The 22,534-nt window shown below is 43.9% G+C and overlaps 1 protein-coding gene across 1 annotated transcript in view; it reads right to left on the reverse strand.

Moving 5' to 3' along the window:
• FRMPD1 (FERM and PDZ domain containing 1) overlaps positions 1-22,534 on the reverse strand; it is a 378,412-nt gene that overhangs the window by 255,925 nt on the left and 99,953 nt on the right. The window contains exon 8 of the mRNA XM_053702711.1: positions 21,733-21,852. Within this exon, the coding sequence (XP_053558686.1) occupies positions 21,733-21,852 (120 nt within the window). The remainder of the gene's footprint in view (positions 1-21,732; positions 21,853-22,534) is intronic.

Genomic DNA, 22,534 nt, shown 5'->3' on the forward strand with positions numbered 1-22,534 from the left:
GCCCACAGGGAGCTATCCTGCCTGGGCCTGGATCTGTTTTAATTCCTATAAGACTTTTCAACCATTTAGTTTATGAACTCTTACACTTACCGGCCACTTTATTAGGTACACCTTGTTAGTACCAAGTTTGACCCCCCTTTGCCTTCAGAACTACCTTAATTCTTCATGGCAAAGATTCAACAAGGTGTTGGAAACAATCCTAAGAGATTTTGTTCCATATTGACATGATAGCATCATGCAGTTCCTGCAGATCTGTCAGCTGCATGTCCATGATGCGAATCTCCCGTTCCACCACATCCCAAAGGTGCTCTATTGGATTGAGATCTAGTGAGTGTGGAGGCCATTGGAGTACAGTGAATACATTGTCATGTTAAAGAAACCAGTTTGAGATGATTTGAGCTTTGTGACATGTTGAATTATCCTGCTGGAAGTAACCATTAGAAGATGGGTACACTGTAGTCATAAAGGGATAGACATGGCCAGCAACAATACTCAGGTAGGCTGTGGCATTTAAACAATGCTCAATTGGTACTAAGGGGCCCAAAGTGTGCCAAGAAAATATACCCCACAACATTACACCACCACCAGCAGCCTGAACCGTTAAAACAAGGCAGAATGGATCCATGCTTTCAAGTTGTTTACGTCAAATTCTAATGCTACCATCTGAATGTTGCAGCTGAAATCAAGACTTATCAGACCACGCAACATTTTTCCAATCATCTATTGTCCAAGTTTGGTGAGCCTGTGCAAACTGTAGTCTCAGTTTCCTGTTCTTAGCTGACCATAGTGGTCTTCTGCTGCTGTAGCCCATCTGCTTCAAGGTTTGACATTTTGTGCATTCAGAGATGGTATTCTGCATACCTTGGTTGTAACGAGTGGTAATAGTGGTATTTATTACTGTTGCCTTTCAATCATCTCAAACCAGTCTGCCCATTCCCCTCTGACCTCTGGCCTCTGACCAAGGCATTTTCGTCTACACAACTGCCGCTCACTGGATATTTTCTCTTTTTTGGACCATTCTCTGTAAACCCTAGAGATGGTTGTGCATGAAAATCCCAGTAGATGAGCAGTTTTTGATATATTTAGACCAGCCCATCTGGCACCAACAACTATGCCACGTTTAAAGTCACTTTAATCCCCATTCTTCCCCATTCTGATGCTTGGTTTGAACTTCAGCAAGTCATCTTAACCACGTCTAGATGCCTAAATGCATTGAGTTTCTGCCATGTGTTACCAAGCAATTGAGCAGGTGTACATAATAAAGTGGCCGGTGAGCGTATATTTCACATTCACTTTGTGTGAATAATACTTCATAGACATTTATTTGTAAACCAGGATGTTTTGTTACTGTTACTTATATGGTGTTAAGTCTATTTGAGATACATGAGGCGCCCCCTATCTATTTCTGTTTTTTTCCATGCAGTTAAGCTGGGAGACTAAAGGTTTTGATAAAAGAATGAACCTTGTACCAGAAGGTCTGGATGCTGGGGTAGATACCACGGAGGAGCACTGGACACCCGAACTAGATCTGCATACCAGGTCCTGCGCAGCTACGCTGGCACTATGAGAATAGCTGAAACTTTCACCTGTTTGATTCAAGCCACCACCCTCGGGAGAGGAACAATTGGAGGAAATATATACACCAACTGATACTGCCAAGGAGATGTCAAGGCATCTATCAACTCCACCTCAGGGTCTCTTGACCTCAAACAGTACAGAGAGAGTTTGTACTTCAGATGAGATGCTATTAAGTCTATCTCTGGCAATCTCCAGCGATTTACAAGAATGTTGAAAATCTCCTGATTGAGAGTCCAGTTACCTGAGTAGAGAGTCTGATGAATCAGATAATCTGCCTTCCAGTTGTCCACCCCGGGATGTGAATCATTGAGATGGTGCAGTAATGCATCTCTGCCCAGATTAAAATATGCAAAACCTCCTGCATCGCCAAAGAGCTGCGGGTACCACCCTAATGGTGTTTATATGCCACAGTCGTGACTCAGTGTGTGACTGAAAGCGGATAAAAGGCACCAACCAGAGTAGGGGCCAAGCCTGAAGAGCTTTGAAGATTGTCCGTGATATGACTAGATATATCAAAATACTATATTTTCATATATCTAGTCATCTTATGGACACTGATTTAGTTGTTGAAATCATCGCACACTCTGAGATATAGACGAGGGTTCCAATTTAGGATCTAGTAACAATAAATGAATGTAACATACGCTCTCTGTTTTTAAATCAATTTTGATATGTGCGATCAAAACTAGTTAAAGATTGTATTAGATTATTCATATTGATGTATTTTTGTATCTTAATGTTTTTGTGATCTATACAAATGTTATATATCACATGATTGATATATTAATTATCTGTATTGTAAGATTAATGTGGATTGCATATTATAAGAGGCATTAGAGATAGATGAAGGGTTAAAAGAAAGGGTTTGTGCAGATTACCAATTTTGATTAGCTATGTTAACCTTTATTAGGTAGATGTGAACTCAGAGCAGATTATGCCTGAGGAAACAGTCAGCAAGGCTGAGAAATGCGTAGCATATCTATTTTTAAGAGCCTGACATGTATATCAGCTCTAAAGATTTTAATATGGTTAAATAAATAGTGTTTTATTCATAAAAACCTTTGGTGTTCACATCTTCATTCCTGTTGGGCTAATTAAGTTTAGCTGGGAGTAGCTGACTCCACACCCTTGATCATTGAGCTGAGACACTGTGAGATCTCAGTCTGCCTCAATCAGCACACTTGGTGCTGCTTCACTTCTGAGTATATTGTATATCACATAGAGGAAGGATTTCCACATTTGAAACTTTATTGCACCAGGAGGCGCCTTCTTTTGTTTTTTCATTGTTTTAGAACATTGATAGGCAAGACTGCCTCCTGAGGCAACCAGACTCCCTGAGCCCTTTGACGAACCAAGACTGCACCCCATCTAGAAAAGGCTAAAATATGTGGTGAGTATCTGCCTTGTTAGATACAGAAAACTCATTCCTTGATATACTATGTCTGAAGATGTCCATCAAGAAAGAGATTGTCTTGTGGACTAAGCATGCATAACTTGAAGAGTATTTAGATGAAACCTTGCAAATGGCATGGTGTCTGACGCCACCACCATAAGGCCCACAACCTTCATACACTGAGCTACAGAAGGAAGAGACAGAGCCTGCAGTTTTTGACAGGCTGTTTGAAGTTTGATTCTGTGTCAGAAGCAGATTCATGGTAACAGAGTCTATTATGACTCCCAAAAAACACGCTCTTATTTGCAGTATTAAAAAACTCTTGGTAACATTGACCTTCCAGCCATGATTGCGAAGAAACCAGAGTAGTTTTTTCATGTAAGCTGTCACTAAAGAAAAATATGGAGTTTGAACCAATATATTGTACAGGTAGGGGGCCACTGATATCTGATTTATGACAGCAGAGCTTCCAAAACCTTGGTAATACAGGGGAGCAGTGGCCAGACCAAATGGTAAGGCCACAAATTGTAAGTGTTTGTCTAGGAAGGCAAACCGAAGAAAGCGATGATGATCCGGATGTATAGGGATATGCAGTTATGCATCCTTCAAATCCATGGTTGACATGAATTGTCCTTGAAGGACAAAAGGAAGAATGGAAAGAAGGAACCTTCATTAAACTGTTCAGAATCTTTAAGTCCATAATGGGTCTCAAAGTTCCCTCCTGTTTTAGAACTATAAAGAGATTGGAGTAAAATCCTTTCCCATGGACCTACACAGGTACTGGGACAATCACTCCCATTTCCTCTAGATCTTTCACACACTATACAAAGACCGCTGTAACGGATACCCCAGCTACCCCAACTGGGTAACTCCAAATGGATCCTGCTTCCTCCTTGCCGACTGCAGCTATGTAGCTGGCAAGTGACTACAGCCTGTAGCCACCCCTGATCCCCAACAGCAGCAGTATTCAGGGTCCCACCCTGTGGCAGACTCCGGCTACCCAGACTACCCTTCCTCTGCCTGGAACAGGCTGCTATGTAGCCCAGGAAAGTGATTTTAGCTGGAGCTCACCCGAATAACTAGACATACTAGCATTCAGGTGAAACAGGAACAGATTTTATTGTAAAACATACACTCTTTTTATACACAAAGCTCATCTTGATAAGATACTGAGCAATCCCACAATTTTCCCGCCATTCCCTCCCCTCTAGACAGACCGGCGCCTCCATAGCAGTCATAATCCCACAGATTCCCAGGACCCGGGGTTGTGGTTTCAGGTGATCCCAGGGAAGTGCTTCCAGGGTGTCATTTGAAAGCTCTCGGTCCCCAGATGCCACAGTAAAAAAAGTGTTGTAATTTGTTACAGTTCGTTGAAGTTATGGGGGTAGGGGTGTCCAAAACCCCCGGTTCCCAAAGGAGCTCCCCTCCGGTAATTCCCGCACCTCTTGTCCTCCCTAGGGACTACCAATCCCCAAAAGAGGGGAGCTCTGGGGCAAAGGGCTGCTGGAGCGACCAGGGGTTAAGGTTAGTGGGTGTCCTGCTGTTCTGCGACCGATTGTTCCAGGAGCCCGTCCAGCCTGAGTGGGGTTAGGCAGGTGTCAGTTGTGAGGTGGCCGACTGGGAGTTCCAGGAGCCCGGACAGCCTAGGAGGGTTTTTCAGGTCACAGACCAGCTCTTTCAAGACAAGTTCCAGTGGGACAAAACAAGCAACAGGAGGCTTCTAGAGATTGTGGTTGCTCTGAGGAGCCCAAAACCTCTGAGAAACAACAGGGGTGAGGTAGTAGGGGGGTAGGGGGTTTAACCCTTGCAGCCTGGTACCCGTGACAACTCCCCCCTTCCAGTTCGGCAGACCCGGCTAGATCCACACGGCTCTACTTGAGTCTGTCCGAGGGGCATTCTATGTCAGACTGCCAGGAAAGTCCATCAGCATTCCCATTTCCCTGGCCTGTTCTGAACGTTAAAGTTGAAGGGCTACAGGGCTAAACTCCACCGTAACAGGCATCCATTGTCTCCCGATACTCGGTTCAGCCACACCAAGGGGTTATGGTCGGTGAGGACAGTGAAAGGCCTTCCATATAGGTATGGTTGCAGCTTCTTGAGGGCCCATACCAGGGCAAGGCATTCCTTTTCCACCGCCGTGTAGCCTACCTCTCTGGGTAACAGTTTCCTACTGATGTAGGCTAGGGGGTGGTCTTGTCCTCCTTTGTCCACCTGGCTTAGGACTGCTCCCAACCCTAATATGGAGGCATCTGTGTGAACACAAAAATGTTTGTTGGGGTTAGGATTTGCCAAAGCGGGGGCAGTGACCAAGGCTGATTTGAGACTTTGGAAGGCAGCTTCGCACTCTGGGGACCACAGGACCTGTCAGGGGAGTTTCTTATGGGTTAGGTCGGTCAGGGGTTGGGCAAGGGTACTATAATTGGGGACAAACATCCGATAACAGCCTGCAGTTCCTAAGAAGGCTAGGACTTGGGTCTTGGTGCGAGGAGAGGGCCAGTTTGCCACTGCCTTGACCTAGGCTGGCTCGGTTGCTGCTTTCCGCAGCCCACTCGTTGGCCCAAATGTTGGACTTCCGAACGCCCTATGGTGCACTTCTCTGGTTTCAGGGTTATGCCAGCGGCTCTAAGGCGATCTAGAATGATGCCTAGGTGGATTAAGTGGTCCTCCCAGGTGTTGCTATAGATGGCAATGGTAGGCACAGGCATAGTCCTGGAGGCCATCTAGGAGGCGGTCAACCATACGCTGGAAGGTAGCTGGGGCATTCTTCATCCCAAACGGCATGACCTTGAACTGGTAGAGGCTGAAGGGGCTGATGAAGGCTGGTTTGGGGACCGTTTTGGGGGCTAAGGCGATTTGCCAATACCCTTTACAAAGGTCAAGGGTAGTCAGGAAGCTCCCGATGCATACTGTCTCTAACAGCTTCAGGTACTCGGTACGCTGACTGTCTCAGGGGAGTCTGTCCCGGGGTTTCCACTCAGTGGAGGGCCACTGTGGTATACCAATGGACATTGGAAAACATTTCTTGGTGGTCCTCTAGTAACTGCCAGACTTGCTGTCTCTGGCCCACCTCTAACCTTTCATCGAGGGTTATGTCTCCGGCCCCCTGGGGAATCTCATTTGGGCTGGGGAGTTCCGGCATGGGAAGGCTTTCAGAGTCCTCCACAGCTGGAGCACAGGTAGTGGCCACATCCTTGGGTCGCTCTTCATATGCCTTGAGCATGTTCCTATGAAATCTCCGCTGGACTCGTTCATTTGAACATATGGCTACAAGGTAGGTGGTGTTATTCAGTTGTTTCACCACCTTGTAGGGTCCCTGCCACGAAGCCTGTAGCTTGTCCGTTTTGACAGGCTTCAAAGCTAGGACCTTCTGCCCTACCACCAGAATTCGGCTACGAGCATTACGGTTGTACCACCCCTTCTGGTTCCCCTGAGCAGCCTGAAGGTTCACCCACACCATGGCAATGAGGTCCTTCAGCTTGTCTCTGAATTTTAGGACATACTCCACAACGGAGGGTCTTCCCTCCTGTTCTGACCCCTCACAGTGGGCTCCCAACAAGTCTAGGGGTCCCCCTGATCTTCCGGCCATACAACTCAAAGGGGGAAAAAAACTGTAGATTCCTGGGGTACCTCTATGTAGACAACAGGAGGTGCGGCAGGTACTTGTACCAGTCTTTGAGAGCGGCTGAGAATGACCAAAGCAACTGCTTCAGGGTCCCGTTGAACCTTTCACAAAGCCCATTGGTCTGCGGGTGATATGGGGCACTGAACAGGGGTTGGATCCCGCACAGTTCCCACAACTTTTGGGTGACCTCGGTGGTGAACTGAGTCCCCCGATCTGAGACTATTTCTTGGGGGAAGCCCATCCTGGTGAATATATGCAGCAGTGCATTAGCCACTGTCTATGATTGGATATTCGTCATGGGGACTGCCTCTGGATACCTAGTGGCATAGTCTACCACCGTGAGTATGTACTTTTTCCTGGAGGGACTGGGGCAAGATAAGGGCCCTACTATGTCTACGGCGACCCTGCTAAAGGGTTCGTCAATAATGGGGAGGGGGTTTAATGGGGCTTTGGTATGGTCCCCGGTCTTCCCTACTTTCTAGCATATCATACAGGTTCTGCAATAGGCCTTAATCTCTTTTGTGATTCTTGGCCAGAAAAAGATTTGGGAAAGGCGGTGGTGGGTTCGGGAGCTGCCCAAATGGCCGGCAAAGGGGATGTCATGCCCCATGCGCAATAGGTTGGACCGATACTTTTTCGGTACTACCAGCTGTCTCTTGGGCACTGGTCCTTTCTTCCTCTGGGAAACACGGTACAGCAAGCCATTCTCCCATTGGAAGAAATCTTCCCCTGGGCCTTGGGGGTCGGCCCCTATGCAGGCTCGGAAGGGGGAAAGGGTTGGGTCGCTCAGAGTTTCTTGGGCAAAGTCAGAGGGGGAGGTCCAGGATAGCGGATGGGGAAGGGGGGCAGGGCCCAGGGTCAGACGTCGGGGAGTCGGGACAAGACGTTGGGGGGTTGGGGTAGGGCGTTGGGGAAGTTCAGGGATGTGGGTGTAAGTTCTTACCTGGGTCCCCAGCTGTGTTGCGTTGGCTTGGCATTGGGCTTGCCTGCGGTTGGTCACTGGCCAGGATTCCGGGGGAGTATCCCCCAAAAAGGTTGAAATGAGGAGGCCGAGGTCATTTTCCAGTAGGACCTCTGTAGGAAGGTCCTTCATCACACCCATATCGACAGCACAGGCCCCGGCACCCACCCGGCTTGGCATTGGGCTTGCCTGCGGGTGGTCACTGGCCAGGAGTCCGGGGGAGTATCCCCCAAAAAGGTTGAAATGAGGAGGCCGAGGTCATTTCCCAGTAGGACCTCTGTGGGAAGGTCCTTCATCACACCCACATCGACAGCACAGGCCCCGGCACCCCAAGCCAGATGGACATGGGCTATGGGCACTCGGACAGTGGTGCCTCCGGCCACCCGAACACCAAGGGTCTGCCCAGTGGGTGTAGACGGGGAGGCCAGATGGGGCTAAACCAGGGTAATGGTGGACCCAGTGTCCCTTAATCCTTGAGCCACCTTCCCATTGACCCAAACAGTCTGGTAGTGGTGCTGACAGTTATCATAGGCCACCAAATTAGCTTCCTGTAGGGTGCCGACCTCCTCTTCAGCCCATTCGGGGTAGTCCACTGGGGCCGGGGCATACATATAGTGGGCCGCAGCTTGGAAGGTCCAGACTGGGGCGGTTACCCAGAAGGTGGGCTGGGGGTGTCTTTGCTGAACTGCTGGATGAGGTTGGTTCTGAGTCAGGGATTCCCGCCTCAAATGTCCAGGCTGCCCACAGGTCAAGCATCCTTGGGAGTCCCTGACTCTTGCTGGGGGGATAAAGACCGGCCGGGCCGAGAGCCTGTTGGGAGTCGCTGGGGGCTTGATGTCAGTGGGAGCCAGGCAGAGGGTTGGCTGTGGGTCAGAGGGAACCAGGAGGTGAGCGTCTGCATACTGGTCTGCCAGAACAGCCATCTGGTCTGCTGTGGTATGCCTTCGATCATTGACCCATTCCTTGACCTCGACTGGAACATGGTTGTAAAAATGCTCCAGGAGGAAAAGCTGTGCCACTTCTGTTCCAGTGGTGGCTTGACAGCCAGCTAGTCAGGAGGCCACTGACCTAGTGAACTGGTGGGTCCACTCTGTGAAAGGCTGCCACTCTTGTTTCTGTAGTGCCCAGAATTTCTGCCAATGAGCCTCCGGCGTGAGTCCATAACGAGCAAGGATAGGTCTTTCACCTTGCCATAGTCTTCTGGAGGGTTTGAATGGAAAGCGGCCAAAGCCCGTCCAGACAGTTTGCCAATCAAGACCGATAGTCGGTCGGCGCGGGCGACCCCCTGCAGTTCACATTGGGTCTCAAAAACCTGAAGATAGCAATCAATATCTTCCTCCTCTTCTTTGTAGGCCCAGAAGGCCCCATGGGGTAACTTGGGTGCTCGGGGAGCTTGCACCTCAGAGGCAGAAGGAACATCTCCCGTAGACTGGTGAAGCTCCACTAACCTGGGTAACCTCTGACATTAACTTTGTGATGACCTCCTGAGGTGGCCGGTTATCACAAAGCTCCAGTCACCACTCCACTTCACATTTTGGATGCAGTTGTCCCAGGGGTAGATGCGGTATTATAGGTGCCGTGCTGGGTGCTGTAGGAGGTTGCTCATGACCCTGGTCATCATCCGACCCACCGGCCGCCTAGTCACCTTTCAGCATTTCTCGGGTGAGGGCTGGTCTGCTCTTGGGGCCCGCAGTCTTTCCTCGGGTCTCCATCCGAACTTGTCTTCAGGTGGCGGTTTGAATGTTCCTTGAACTTGGAAGCATCCCACCGCTGCCAGCCAATGTGACGGATACCCCGGCTACCACGACTGGGTATCTCCGCCAAATGGGTCCTGCTTCCTCCCTGCCAACTGCAGCTATGTAGCTGGCAAGTGACCACAGCCTGTAGCCACCCCTGATGCCCGACAGCACCAGTATTCAGGGTCCCACTCTGTGGCAGACTCCGGCTACCCAGACTAGGTAGCTCTGCCATAGGGTGCTTCCTCTGCCTGGAACAGGCTGCTATGTAGCCCAAGAAAGTGATTTTAGCTGGAGCTCACCCAAATAATAAATAAGATTTTATTGTAAAACATACACTCTTTTTATACACAAAGCTCATCTTGATAAGATACTGGGCAATCCCACAATTTTCCCGCCATTCACGCCCCTCCAGACAAACCGGTGCCTCCATAACAGCCATAATCCCACAGACTCCCAGGACCCAGGAGTGATAATTTCGGGGTGATACCGGAGTAGCGGTGGCACTTCCAGGGTGTCATTTGAAAGCTCTCGGACCCCAGATGCCACAAAAAGGAGATACAGTCTGTTGAAGTTATGGCAGTAGGGGTGTTAAAAAAAAAACAGTTCCCAAAGTAGCTCCCCTCCGGTAATTCCCCCACCTCTTGTCCTCCCTAGGGGCTACCAATCCCCAAAAGAGCGGAGCTCTGGGGCAAAGGGCCACTGGAGCATCCAGGGGTAAAGTTAGCGGGTGTCCTGCTGTTCTGTGGCCGACCTGGCGTTCCAGGAGCCCAGCCAGTTGTGCTGGTTCACATTACTTCTTGTACAGCCTGAGAGGGGTTAGGCGGGTGTCCGTTGTGAGGTTGCCGACTGGAAGTTCCAGGAGCCCGGACAGCCTAGGAGGGTTTCTCAGGTCACAGACCAGCTCTTTCAAGACAAGTTCCAGTGGGACAAAACAAGCAACAGGAGGCTTCTAGAGATTGTGGTTGCTCTGAGGTGCCAAAAACCTCTGAGAAACAACAGGGGTGAGGTAGTAGGGGGGTAGGGGGTTTAACCCTTGCAGCCTGGTACCCGTGACAACTCCCCCCTTCCAGTTCGGCAGACCCGGCTAGATCTACATGGCTCAATTTGAGTCTGTCCGAGGGGCATTCTACGTCAGACTGCCAGGAAAGTCCATCAGCATTCCCATTTCCCCGGCAGGTAGTAGGGGGATAGGGGGTTTAACCCTTGCAGCCTGGTACTCGTGACAGCCGCTCTCTTTTCTAGCCACCTGGAAATGTGAGACAGGATAATCCTTCCTTGAGGAGATTGAGATCTAAAGTCTATCCTGTATCCCTGAGGCACGATATCTATAAGACAAAGATCCTGGACAGATCAAGTCCACACCTCCTTTAAAAGGCTTAATCTGCCCCCTACAGGAGAAGAGTCCAGGTCGGGGCCGCACCTTCATGCTGACTTGTTATCATAAGAGGACTTCTTGGGTTGCTTAGACTTGTTCCAAGTTAAACTATGTTTCTGAGTGGGTTTGGAAAAGACTGACCTCATTTACAGAAGACTTCTGAAACTAGTTCTGTCAAATAGAATGAAAACGGTTGTTTGACTTGCTCTTAGGCCTAGATTATTTGCCCTGGGGCAAAAAGACTCAATTGCCCCAGTCACAGAAGAGATAATAGAATCCAAGCCCTGGCTAAATAAGGTCTTGCTTTTAAAGGCAAGAGATAACAATCTAGATTTGGAAACCATGTCTGCATTCCAAGAGTTGAGCCAAAGAGCCCTTTAACACAGCACAGCTAAGGTTGTGTTTTTGGCATTAATGCGAACAATATGGATGACTGCATTACAAATAAAGAAATTTGCCCTCTGTAAACAATGAATATGGTCTTGAATATCTTCAAAGGAAGATTCCTCAGACACTAGGTAATTTAAAGAATCTCACCAGAATGCTGCAGCTCCTGTCACAGTGGCAATACTGACTGCTGGTTGAAACAACAACCCTCCTTGAAGGAAGGCCTTATGAAGGAAACTCTCTAATGTCATATCTATTGGATCTTTAAAGGAAGTACTATCGTCCAAGGGAATAGAAGTCCTCCTAGATAGAGTAGATATAGCACCAACTACTTTTGGAATCATTACCCACAATTCCAAATTGGCTTCAGGAACAGGAAATAGCTTCCTAAAAGTAGGGGAAGAGGTAAAGGGGACTCCAGGCTTATACGATTCACAAAAACAATTTTAGATACTAATATTGGAACAGGAAAGGTATCAGTGGCCTTAGACTTAGGCTTGAAAATCATCATGTCTAGCTTTTGTACCGGCTTGTCCTTGTTTAGACTCTTGTACCCTCAAAGTTTCTAAGACTTCCTTCAACAAGGAACATAGGTGTTCCATTTTGAACTGAAAAGTAATGTCCTCAGGCTCCTGGTCTAAACCAGAACAGGAATCCTCTGAGGAAACCTCTCCATCTGAGTCAGAGGATGATCCCTCGGAGTCTAGAGCAAGCTAAGCTGGGGTAAAAAAGTATACAAATAAGAGGATCCGGGAATTGAGGTGACAACATCACCCGGAAGCAGCTCCAAGCTGCGGTGAAGGACACATTGGTGTTCTACAGCTTCTCATGCATGGGATCCCCCATGAACGGCTCACCCATTTAGGCACAACACTAAGAAGCATTGAAAATAATTTGGGAGGAGTAACTACATAAAGGACACTGGTAACAGTAATTGACCGGTGGAGTTGGAAGAAGCTTCAACGGCGGTCAAACCTGTAGATACTGTACGTGTGAAAGTGATCCTCTCATTCCGCTAGTGTATTCTTGTTGCCTGTAGATTTGGGTGGAAGGCTGTATTTTATGTGGATGTTGCCGGCTGTTTGTGCACATTTATTTTGAATCTCTCAGTGACTATGCTATATAGCTGATACACTCTATCTTGGATATTATTCACAAAGATGTGTTCTGTGGTGCACCATATTTACTCTAATCGGCTTTAGATTTATGACAATTTTGACTATGGGATCCCTTGTGTATGTATTTTTTTTATATTGTGGTAGTATGTGTGCTTTATCCTAGACTTTTAGACACTCCTTATTTGGAGTATCTGCTATTCTTTTTTTTTTTTGCATTTTTATAATAAAAGTATACAACCTGTAAACAGCACCTTGCTATAATATGGTGCTCACGTAACAGGAGTGAATGCTAACCCCTCAATCTTCAATGTATGCAAGCCACAACACCAATATCTTTCCAATGATATGTATTTAAACATATTGCATAGGTACAAAGACTAAAACACAAGCGACTTTCGGGGTATGTTCCTGATTAAGGGAACATATCCCGAAACGTTGCTTGTGATTTAATCTTTTGTACCTATGCAATATGTTTGAATACATATCATTGGAAAGATATTGGTGGTGTGGATTGCATACATTGAGCTGGGGTAATACCCGTAATGAAGACTCTGATGCAATGTGTTTACTTTTACGCTTGAGCTGAATTGCCGGTGTAATCGCAGCAATAGCCTCAGAAACTCTAAGGCCTAGATTTAGAGTTCGGCGGTAGCCGTCAAAACCAGCGTTAGAGGCTCCTAACGCTGGTTTTGGGCGCCCGCTGGTATTTGGAGTCAGTGATTAAAGGGTCTAACGCTCACTTTTCAGCCGCGACTTTTCCATACCGCAGATCCCCCTACGCCATTTGCGTAGCCTATCTTTTCAATGGGATCTTTCTAACGCCGGTATTTAGAGTCGTTTCTGCAGTGAGCGTTAGAGCTCTAACGACAAGATTCCAGCCGCCTGAAAATAGCAGGAGTTAAGAGCTTTCTGGCTAACGCCGGTTTATAAAGCTCTTAACTACTGTACCCTAAAGTACACTAACACCCATAAACTACCTATGTACCCCTAAACCGAGCTCCCCCCACATCGCCGCCACTCGATTAAAATTTTTAACCCCTAATCTGCCGACCGCCACCTACGTTATACTTATGTACCCCTAATCTGCTGCCCCTAACCCCGCCGACCCCTATATTATATTTATTAACCCCTAACTTGCCCCCCACAACGTCGCCGCAAGCTACTTAAAATAATTAACCCCTAATCTTCCGACCGCAAATCGCCGCCACCTACGTTATCCCTATGTACCCCTAATCTGCTGCCCCTAACATCGCCGACCCCTATGTTATATTTATTAACCCCTAATCTGCCCCCCACAACGTCGCCTCCACCTGCCTACACTTATTAACCCCTAATCTGCCGAGCGGACCTGAGCGCTACTATAATAAATGTATTAACCCCTAATCCGCCTCACTAACCCTATCATAAATAGTATTAACCCCTAATCTGCCCTCCCTAACATCGCCGACACCTACCTTCAATTATTAACCCCTAATCTGCCGACCGGAGCTCACCGCTATTCTAATAAATGTATTAACCCCTAAAGCTAAGTCTAACCCTAACACTAACACCCCCCTAACTTAAATATAATTTACATCTAACGAAATAAATTAACTCTTATTAAATAACTTATTCCTATTTAAAGCTAAATACTTACCTGTAAAATAAACCCTAATATAGCTACAATATAAATTATAATTATATTATAGCTATTTTAGGATTAATATTTATTTTACAGGCAACTTTGTAATTATTTTAACCAGGTACAATAGCTATTAAATAGTTAAGAACTATTTAATAGTTACCTAGTTAAAATAATTACAAATTTACCTGTAAAATAAATCCTAACCTAAGTTATAATTAAACCTAACACTACCCTATCAATAAAATAATTAAATAAACTACCTACAATTACCTACAATTAACCTAACACTACACTATCAATAAATTAATTAAACACAATTGCTACAAATAAATACAATTAAATAAACTAGCTAAAGTACAAAAAATAAAAAAGAACTAAGTTACAGAAAATAAAAAAATATTTACAAACATAAGAAAAATATTACAACAATTTTAAACTAATTACACCTACTCTAAGCCCCCTAATAAAATAACAAAGACCCCCAAAATAAAAAATTCCCTACCCTATTCTAAAATACAAAAATTACAAGCTCTTTTACCTTACCAGCCCTGAACAGGGCCCTTTGCGGGGCATGCCCCAAGAAGTTCAGCTCTTTTGCCTGTAAAAGAAAACATACAATACCCCCCCCCCAACATTACAACCCACCACCCACATACCCCTAATCTAACCCAACCCCCCCTTAAATAAACCTAACACTAATCCCCTGAAGATCTTCCTACCTTGTCTTCACCATACCAGGTTCACCGATCCGTCCTGGCTCCAAGATCTTCATCCAACCCAAGCGGGGGTTGGCGATCCATAATCCGGTGCTGAAGAGGTCCAGAAGAGGCTCCAAAGTCTTCATCCTATCCGGCAAGAAGAGGACATCCGGACCGGAAAACATCTTCTCCAAGCCGCATCTTCTATCTTCTTCCATCCGGTGCGGAGCGGGTCTATCTTGAAGCAGGCGACGCGGATCCATCCTCTTCTTCCGATGTCTCCCGACGAATGACGGTTCCTTTAAGGGACGTCATCCAAGATGGCGTCCCTCGAATTCCGATTGGCTGATAGGATTCTATCAGCCAATCGGAATTAAGGTAGGAATTTTCTGATTGGCTGATGGAATCAGCCAATCAGAATCAAGTTCAATCCGATTGGCTGATCCAATCAGCCAATCAGATTGAGCTCGCATTCTATTGGCTGTTCCGATCAGCCAATAGAATGCGAGCTCAATCTGATTGGCTGATTGGATCAGCCAATAGGATTGAACTTGATTCTGATTGGCTGATTCCATCAGCCAATCAGAAAATTCCTACCTTAATTCCGATTGGCTGATAGAATCCTATCAGCCAATCGGAATTCGAGGGACGCCATCTTGGATGACGTCCCTTAAAGGAACCGTCATTCGTCGGGAGACATCGGAAGAAGAGGATGGATCCGCGTCGCCTGCTTCAAGATGGACCCGCTCCGCACCGGATGGAAGAAGATAGAAGATGCGGCTTGGAGAAGATGTTTGCCGGTCCGGATGTCCTCTTCTTGCCGGATAGGATGAAGACTTTGGAGCCTCTTCTGGACCTCTTCAGCACCGGATTATGGATCGCCAACCCCCGCTTGGGTTGGATGAAGATCTTGGAGCCAGGACGGATCGGTGAACCTGGTATGGTGAAGACAAGGTAGGAAGATCTTCAGGGGATTAGTGTTAGGTTTATTTAAGGGGGGTTTGGGTTAGATTAGGGGTATGTGGGTGGTGGGTTGTAATGTTGGGGGGGGGGTATTGTATGTTTTCTTTTACAGGCAAAAGAGCTGAACTTCTTGGGGCATGCCCCGCAAAGGGCCCTGTTCAGGGCTGGTAAGGTAAAAGAGCTTGTAATTTTTGTATTTTAGAATAGGGTAGGGAATTTTTTATTTTGGGGGTCTTTGTTATTTTATTAGGGGGCTTAGAGTAGGTGTAATTAGTTTAAAATTGTTGTAATATTTTTCTTATGTTTGTAAATATTTTTTTATTTTCTGTAACTTAGTTCTTTTTTATTTTTTGTACTTTAGATAGTTTATTTAATTGTATTTATTTGTAGCAATTGTGTTTAATTAATTTATTGATAGTGTAGTGTTAGGTTAATTGTAGGTAATTGTAGGTATTTTATTTAATTAATTTATTGATAGGGTAGTGTTAGGTTTAATTATAACTTAGGTTAGGATTTATTTTACAGGTAAATTTGTAATTATTTTAACTAGGTAACTATTAAATAGTTCTTAACTATTTAATAGCTATTGTACCTGGTTAAAATAATTACAAAGTTGCCTGTAAAATAAATATTAATCCTAAAATAGCTATAATATAAATGTAATTTATATTGTAGCTATATTATGATTTATTTTACAGGTAAGTATTTAGCTTTAAATAGGAATAAGTTATTTAATAAGAGTTAATTTATTTCGTTAGATGTAAATTATATTTAAGTTAGGGGGGTGTTAGTGTTAGGGTTAGACTTAGCTTTAGGGGTTAATACATTTATTAGAACAGCGGTGAGCTCCGGTCGGCAGATTAGGGGTTAATAATTGAAGGTAGGTGTCGGCGATGTTAGGGAGGGCAGATTAGGGGTTAATACTATTTATTATAGGGTTAGTGAGGCGGATTAGGGGTTAATACATTTATTATAGTAGCGCTCAGGTCCGCTCGGCAGATTAGGGGTTAATAAGTGTAGGTAGGTGTCGGCGACGTTGTGGGGGGCAGATTAGGGGTTAATAAATATAACATAGGGGTCGGCGATGTTAGGGCAGCAGATTAGGGGTACATAGGGATAACGTAGGTGGCGGCGGTTTACGGAGCGGCAGATTAGGGGTTAAAAGTGTAATGCAGGGGTCAGCGATAGCGGGGGCGGCAGATTAGGGGTTAATAAGTGTAAGGTTAGGGGTGTTTAGACTCGGGGTACATGTTAGAGTGTTAGGTGCAGACGTAGGAAGTGTTTCCCCATAGGAAACAATGGGGCTGCGTTAGGAGCTGAACGCTGCTTTTTTGCAGGTGTTAGGTTTTTTTTCAGCTCAAACAGCCCCATTGTTTCCTATGGGAGAATCGTGCACGAGCACGTTTTTGAGGCCGGCCGCGTCCGTAAGCAACTCTGGTATCGAGAGTTGCATTTGCGGTAAAAATGCTCTACGCTCCTTTTTTGGAGCCTAACGCAGCATTTGTTTTAACTCTCGATACCAGAGTTAAATTTATGGTGCGGCCAGAAAAAAACCCGCGGAGCGTTAACAGCCCTTTTACCGCCGAACTCTAAATCTAGGCCTAAGTTTCTGCGAAAGTGGTCCAACTAGGTTCAAATTCCCTTATACCATCCTCAGTAACATATACAGGTACATGTCCCACAGTTGTGGAAGTACTAGGGGCTTAGAATGAGTCTGTAGAACAGAGCATAGGCAGGAGCTGCAAAATTGTTCAAGCAGACAGACTGTGTCCAGTTTACACAAATAGCATTTGCTGACAGGATGATAATTTCCGAAGGACCACTCTCGGATATACTGACATCAGTGGAGGCAGCTCTAGACTGCTCCATACTAATACTTTATTCCAAATTTAGCGAACAAAACAATACAGCATACTAATCAAGCACAGTATCAATCTGGAGAGAATAAGTATGTTAAAATATCCATTTATTGGGACAACATAAAGAGCACAGCAGAACAAGACCTATACAGTTTACGTGTTTCCTGCCTTAACGGCAGAAGGAAGTATTGTAATTGTCACAATAACTGTGTAAAGATAAATATGATCACATGGAGCATAAGGCAACTAAGAGCAGTATTGAGAAAGTGATGAAATTGGTCATGTGACAAGTAAGAACCAATAATAGGAGGTAGATAGAACTATATGGCTTGGTAGTCCAATGGGCTTTGAATGGCATTATAAAACAGGTATTAAGATACCACCATTGTAGCTAATTCATTGGTTACATCATTATGTTAAAAACAATTCTTTAGGAATTACTGTTTTTTATCTAACTTAAAAAAGTCCCATACTCAGGCTAAAACATGTCACTCAACACTTTTTAATTTATTTATTATTTTGTCTTTCTGATTACTCCCAGTATATTTAGCTGATGGGCGGCTGTATTAAGCATGGGGAAATAGCTATCCTATCAATATTGTTCATATTCTTTAGCCTGTATCCCTCAGTTGTTCCAGCATATGGATTATATTATTTATATATATATTATATTTTTAAATAGTGAAACAATATATAGAAATACAGTATATTTTAATAGAGTTAATGTACTCTAAATACAGTTTTCCTTAATTCTTCCTTTTCTGTAGTGTACATTTATTTTCACTGGCCATATTGCTTCTACTTCCATGAAGGTCTAAACTGTGAAAAACAATTAAAAAGCATGTGCAAGTTTCTTATAGTTTTTCATGTGTTTAACTAGATGTTTCTGTTTATCATTTATATTTTGCAAGTAACAACTAATTCAAAAGGCTATATTGAAGTGAATTGGAATTGTTATGAAAATGAAGCCACAAATCACTAGAGCTGCATACTATTGGCTAGATTACGAGTTTTGTCCGTAAGGGTGTGCGGTGCTAATGAGCAGTTTATGCTCACTGCTCACCTACAGACAACACTGGTATTACGTTTTTTTTAAAACCCGGCGTTAGCCGCAGAAAAGTGAGCGAAGAGCAAAATTTAGCTCCACATCTCACCTCAATACCAGCGCTGCTTACGGTAGCGGTGAGCTGGCTAAACGTGCTCATGCACGATTTCCCCAATGGGGCAGAGCCGGTTGAAAAAAACCTAACACCTGCAAAAAAAGCAGCGTTCAGCTCCTAACGCAGCCCCATTGATTCCTATGGGGAAAGAAAATTTACGTTTACACCTAACACCCTAACATGAACCCTGAGTCTAAACACCCCTAATCTTACAATTATTAACCCCTAATCTGCCACCCCGCTATCGCTGACACCTACATTATAGCTATGATCCCCTATTCTGCTGTCCCCAGCATTGCCGCAACATACATTATATTTATTAAACCCTAATCTGCCACCCCCAATGTCGCCGCAACCTAACTACACTTATTAACCCCTAATCAGCCGCCCCCAACGTCGCCGCCACTATAATAAAGTTATTAACCCCTAAACCTAAGTCTAACCCTAACCGTAACCCCCCCTAACTTAAATATAATTGAAATAAATCTAAATCAAATTACTACAATTAACTAAATAATTCCTATTTAAAACTAAATACTTACCTATAATATAAACCCTAAGCTAGATACAATATAACTAATAGTTACATTATAGCTAGCTTAGGGTTTATTTTTATTTTACAGGCAACTTTGTATTTATTTTAACTAGGTACAATAGTTATTAAATAGTTATTAACTATTTAATAGCTACCTAGCTAAAATAAATACAAAAGTGCCTGTAAAATAAAACCTAACCTAAGTTACAATAACACCTAACACTACACTATAATTAAATAAATTCCCTACAATAAATTAAATTAATTACAATAAAATAAAATAAAGTACAAAAAAACAAACACTAAATTACAGAAAATAATAAAATAATTACAAGTTTTTTAAACTAATTACACCTAATCTAATCGCCCTAATAAAATAAAAAAGCCCCCCAAAATAATAAAAAATCCCTACCCTATACTAAATTACAAATAGCCCTTAAAAGGGATTTTTGCGGGGCATTGCCCTAAAGTAATCAGCTCTTTTACCTGTAAAAAAAAATACAATACCCGCCCCAACATTAAAACACACCACCCACACACCCAACCCTACTCTAAAACCCACCCAATCCCCCCTTAATTAAACCTCACCCTACCTTGAGACGTCTTCACCCAACCGGGCAGAAGTGGTCCTCCAGATGGGCAGAAGTCTTCATCCAAGCCGGGAAGACGAGGTCCTCCAGACGGGCAGAAGGCTTCATCCAGATGGCATCTTCTATCTTCATCCATCCAGAGCGGAGCGAGTCCATCTTCAAGACATCCGACGCGGAGCATCCTCTTCTGCCTTCATCCGACGACTAAATGACGGTACCTTTAAGTGACGTCATCCAAGATGGCGTCAATTCAATTCCAATTGGCTGATAGAATTCTATCAGCCAATCGGAATTAAGGTAGAAAAAATCCTATTGGCTGATCCAATCAGCAAATAGGATTGAAGTTCAATCTTATTGGCTGATCCAATCAGCCAATAGGATTGAGCTTGCATTCTATTGGCTGATTGGAACAGCCAATAGAATGCGAGCTCAATCCTATTGGCTGATAGAATTCTATCAGCCAATCAGAATTGAAGGGACGCCATCTTGGATGACGTCACTTAAAGGTACCGTCATTTAGTCGTCGGATAAAGACAGAAGAGGATGCTCCGCGTCGGATGTCTTGAAGATGGACCCGCTCCGCTCCGGATGGATGAAGATAGAAGATGCCGTCTGGATGAAGACTTCTGCCCGTCTGGAGTACCACTTCTGCCCGGTTGGGGGAAGACGTCTCAAGGTAGGGTGATCTTCAAGGGGTTAGTGTTAGGTTTTATTAAGGGGGGATTGAGTGGGTTTTAGAGTAGGGTTGGGTGTGTGGGTGGTGGGTTTAAATGTTGGGGGGGTATTGTACTTTTTTTTACAGGTAAAAGAGCTGATTACTTTGGGGCAACTCCCCCGCAAAAAGACCTTTTAAGGGCTATTTGTAATTTAGTATAGGGTAGGGAGTTTTATTATTTTGGGGGGCTTTTTATTTTATTAGGGGGATTAGATTAGGTGTAATTAGTTTAAAAAACTTGTAATTATTTTATTATTTTCTGTAATTTAGTGTTTGTTTTTTTGTACTTTAGTTTATTTTATTTAATTGTAATTAATTTAATTTAATGTAGGGAATTCATTTAATAATAGTGTAGTGTTAGGTGTAATTGTAACTTAGGTTATGTTTTATTTTACAGGTACTTTTGTATTTATTTTAGTTAGGTAGGTATTAAATAGTTAATAACTATTGAATAACTATTGCACATAGTTAAAATAAATAGAAAGTTGCCTGTAAAATAAAAATAAACCCTAAGCTAGCTACAATGTAACTATTAGTTATATTGTATCTAGCGTAGGGTTTATTTTATAGGTAAGTATTTAGTTTTAAATAGGATTAATTTAGTTAATTATAGTAATTTTATTTAGATTTATTAAAATTATATTTAAGTTATGGGGTGTTAGGGTTAGGGTTAGATTTAGGGGTTAATACATTTAATATAGTGGGGGCGACATTGGGTGTGGCAGATTAGGGGTTAATAAATGTAGGTAGGTGGCGGCGATGTTAGGTACGGCAGATTATGGGTTAATAAAATTTAACTAGTGTTTGCAATGCGGGAGTACGGCGGTTTAGGGGTTAATATATTTATTATAGTGGCAGCGATCTCCGGTTAGGCAAATTAGGGTTTAAAAAATGTATTATAATGTTTGCGAGTTGGGGGGGCCTTGGTTTAGGGGTTAATAGGTAGTTTTTGGGTGTTAGTGTACTTTTTAGCACTTTAGTTAAGAGTTTTATGTTACGGCGTTAGCCCATAAAACTCTTAACTACTGACTTTTAAATGCGGTACCAGTCTTGACAGGAGAGGCTGTACCGCTCACTTTTAGGAAGATTCGTAATACCGGCGTTAGGAAAATCCAATTGAAAATATAGGATACGCAATTGACATAAGTGGATTTGCGGTATTTTAGAGTTGCACCAAAAAAGTGAGCGGTACACCTGTACCTGCAACACTCGTAATACCAGCGGGCGTTAAAAAGCAGCATTGGGACCTCTCAACGCTGCTTTTTAACCCTAACACAAGACTCTAGCCGTATGTTTCTGCAAAGCAAACTCTTATAATTTGGAATGGAGGCCACTGATAGATTAAACTACATATATCTACAAAAAAGCTCAGTTCATGGCTCTTTTTACCACTTGCTGAACTATAAATATATTACCTGTAAATAGAGGTATTCAAAGGCCACGGGATCCTCCTGTAGAAGATCCAAGGGATCCTTGGGTACAAAACAGACTCTGAAGAGGCACCTATAATCATGAGACTCTCTCTTCTGCACCACCTACATGCAGAGAAGGAAATCGTAGACAATTTAGTTTAATTCCACCATCATTATTATTCCACTTCCCATAACCTTTCACAAAGCCTACATGGAGGGGTCTGTATTAAACAATTTGCACTTCCGGGATAGCAAACAAGTTAAAGACCAGCACACAATGGATCATACAACAAGCAAAATAAAAAAATGGGTACTCCCACACCTCAAAAAATGCACCTAAGTGTGCTTAAGTTGATTGAAATAGGGGAAAAACGTAATTATCTAACAATATATATAGATATATAATAGTATATATTAAGAATGTGTATAAAAAATTATTGAGAAGGTTTGAAAAACAACGAGCCCTCGATGTGCAAAAATAAAAGCAATTGCTTTACTCACATAAAGAAAAAAAATGTTTACAAATCACACAATAATAAAAATCATACAATAAAAATGCAAAAGAAGTTACACAATTGATACATAAAGATACAATAAAATATGCAATTGATATACAGGTATACCCCACTCATACAGCGGGTTAGGGACCGGAGCCCCGCTGTAAAGTGAAAACCGCCTTAAAGTGAAACAAGGCAGTTTTAGCTTTCTTTTCACTTGCCATTGTGTTTAAAGACTTGAAAACATGTTTGAACTGACATATATTAGGGGTGAAATAGTGCTATGTTTAGTTTAACAGTAGCACAGC

This window comes from Bombina bombina, chromosome 2 (assembly GCF_027579735.1).
Source record: "Bombina bombina isolate aBomBom1 chromosome 2, aBomBom1.pri, whole genome shotgun sequence".
Classification (NCBI taxonomy): domain Eukaryota; kingdom Metazoa; phylum Chordata; class Amphibia; order Anura; family Bombinatoridae; genus Bombina; species Bombina bombina.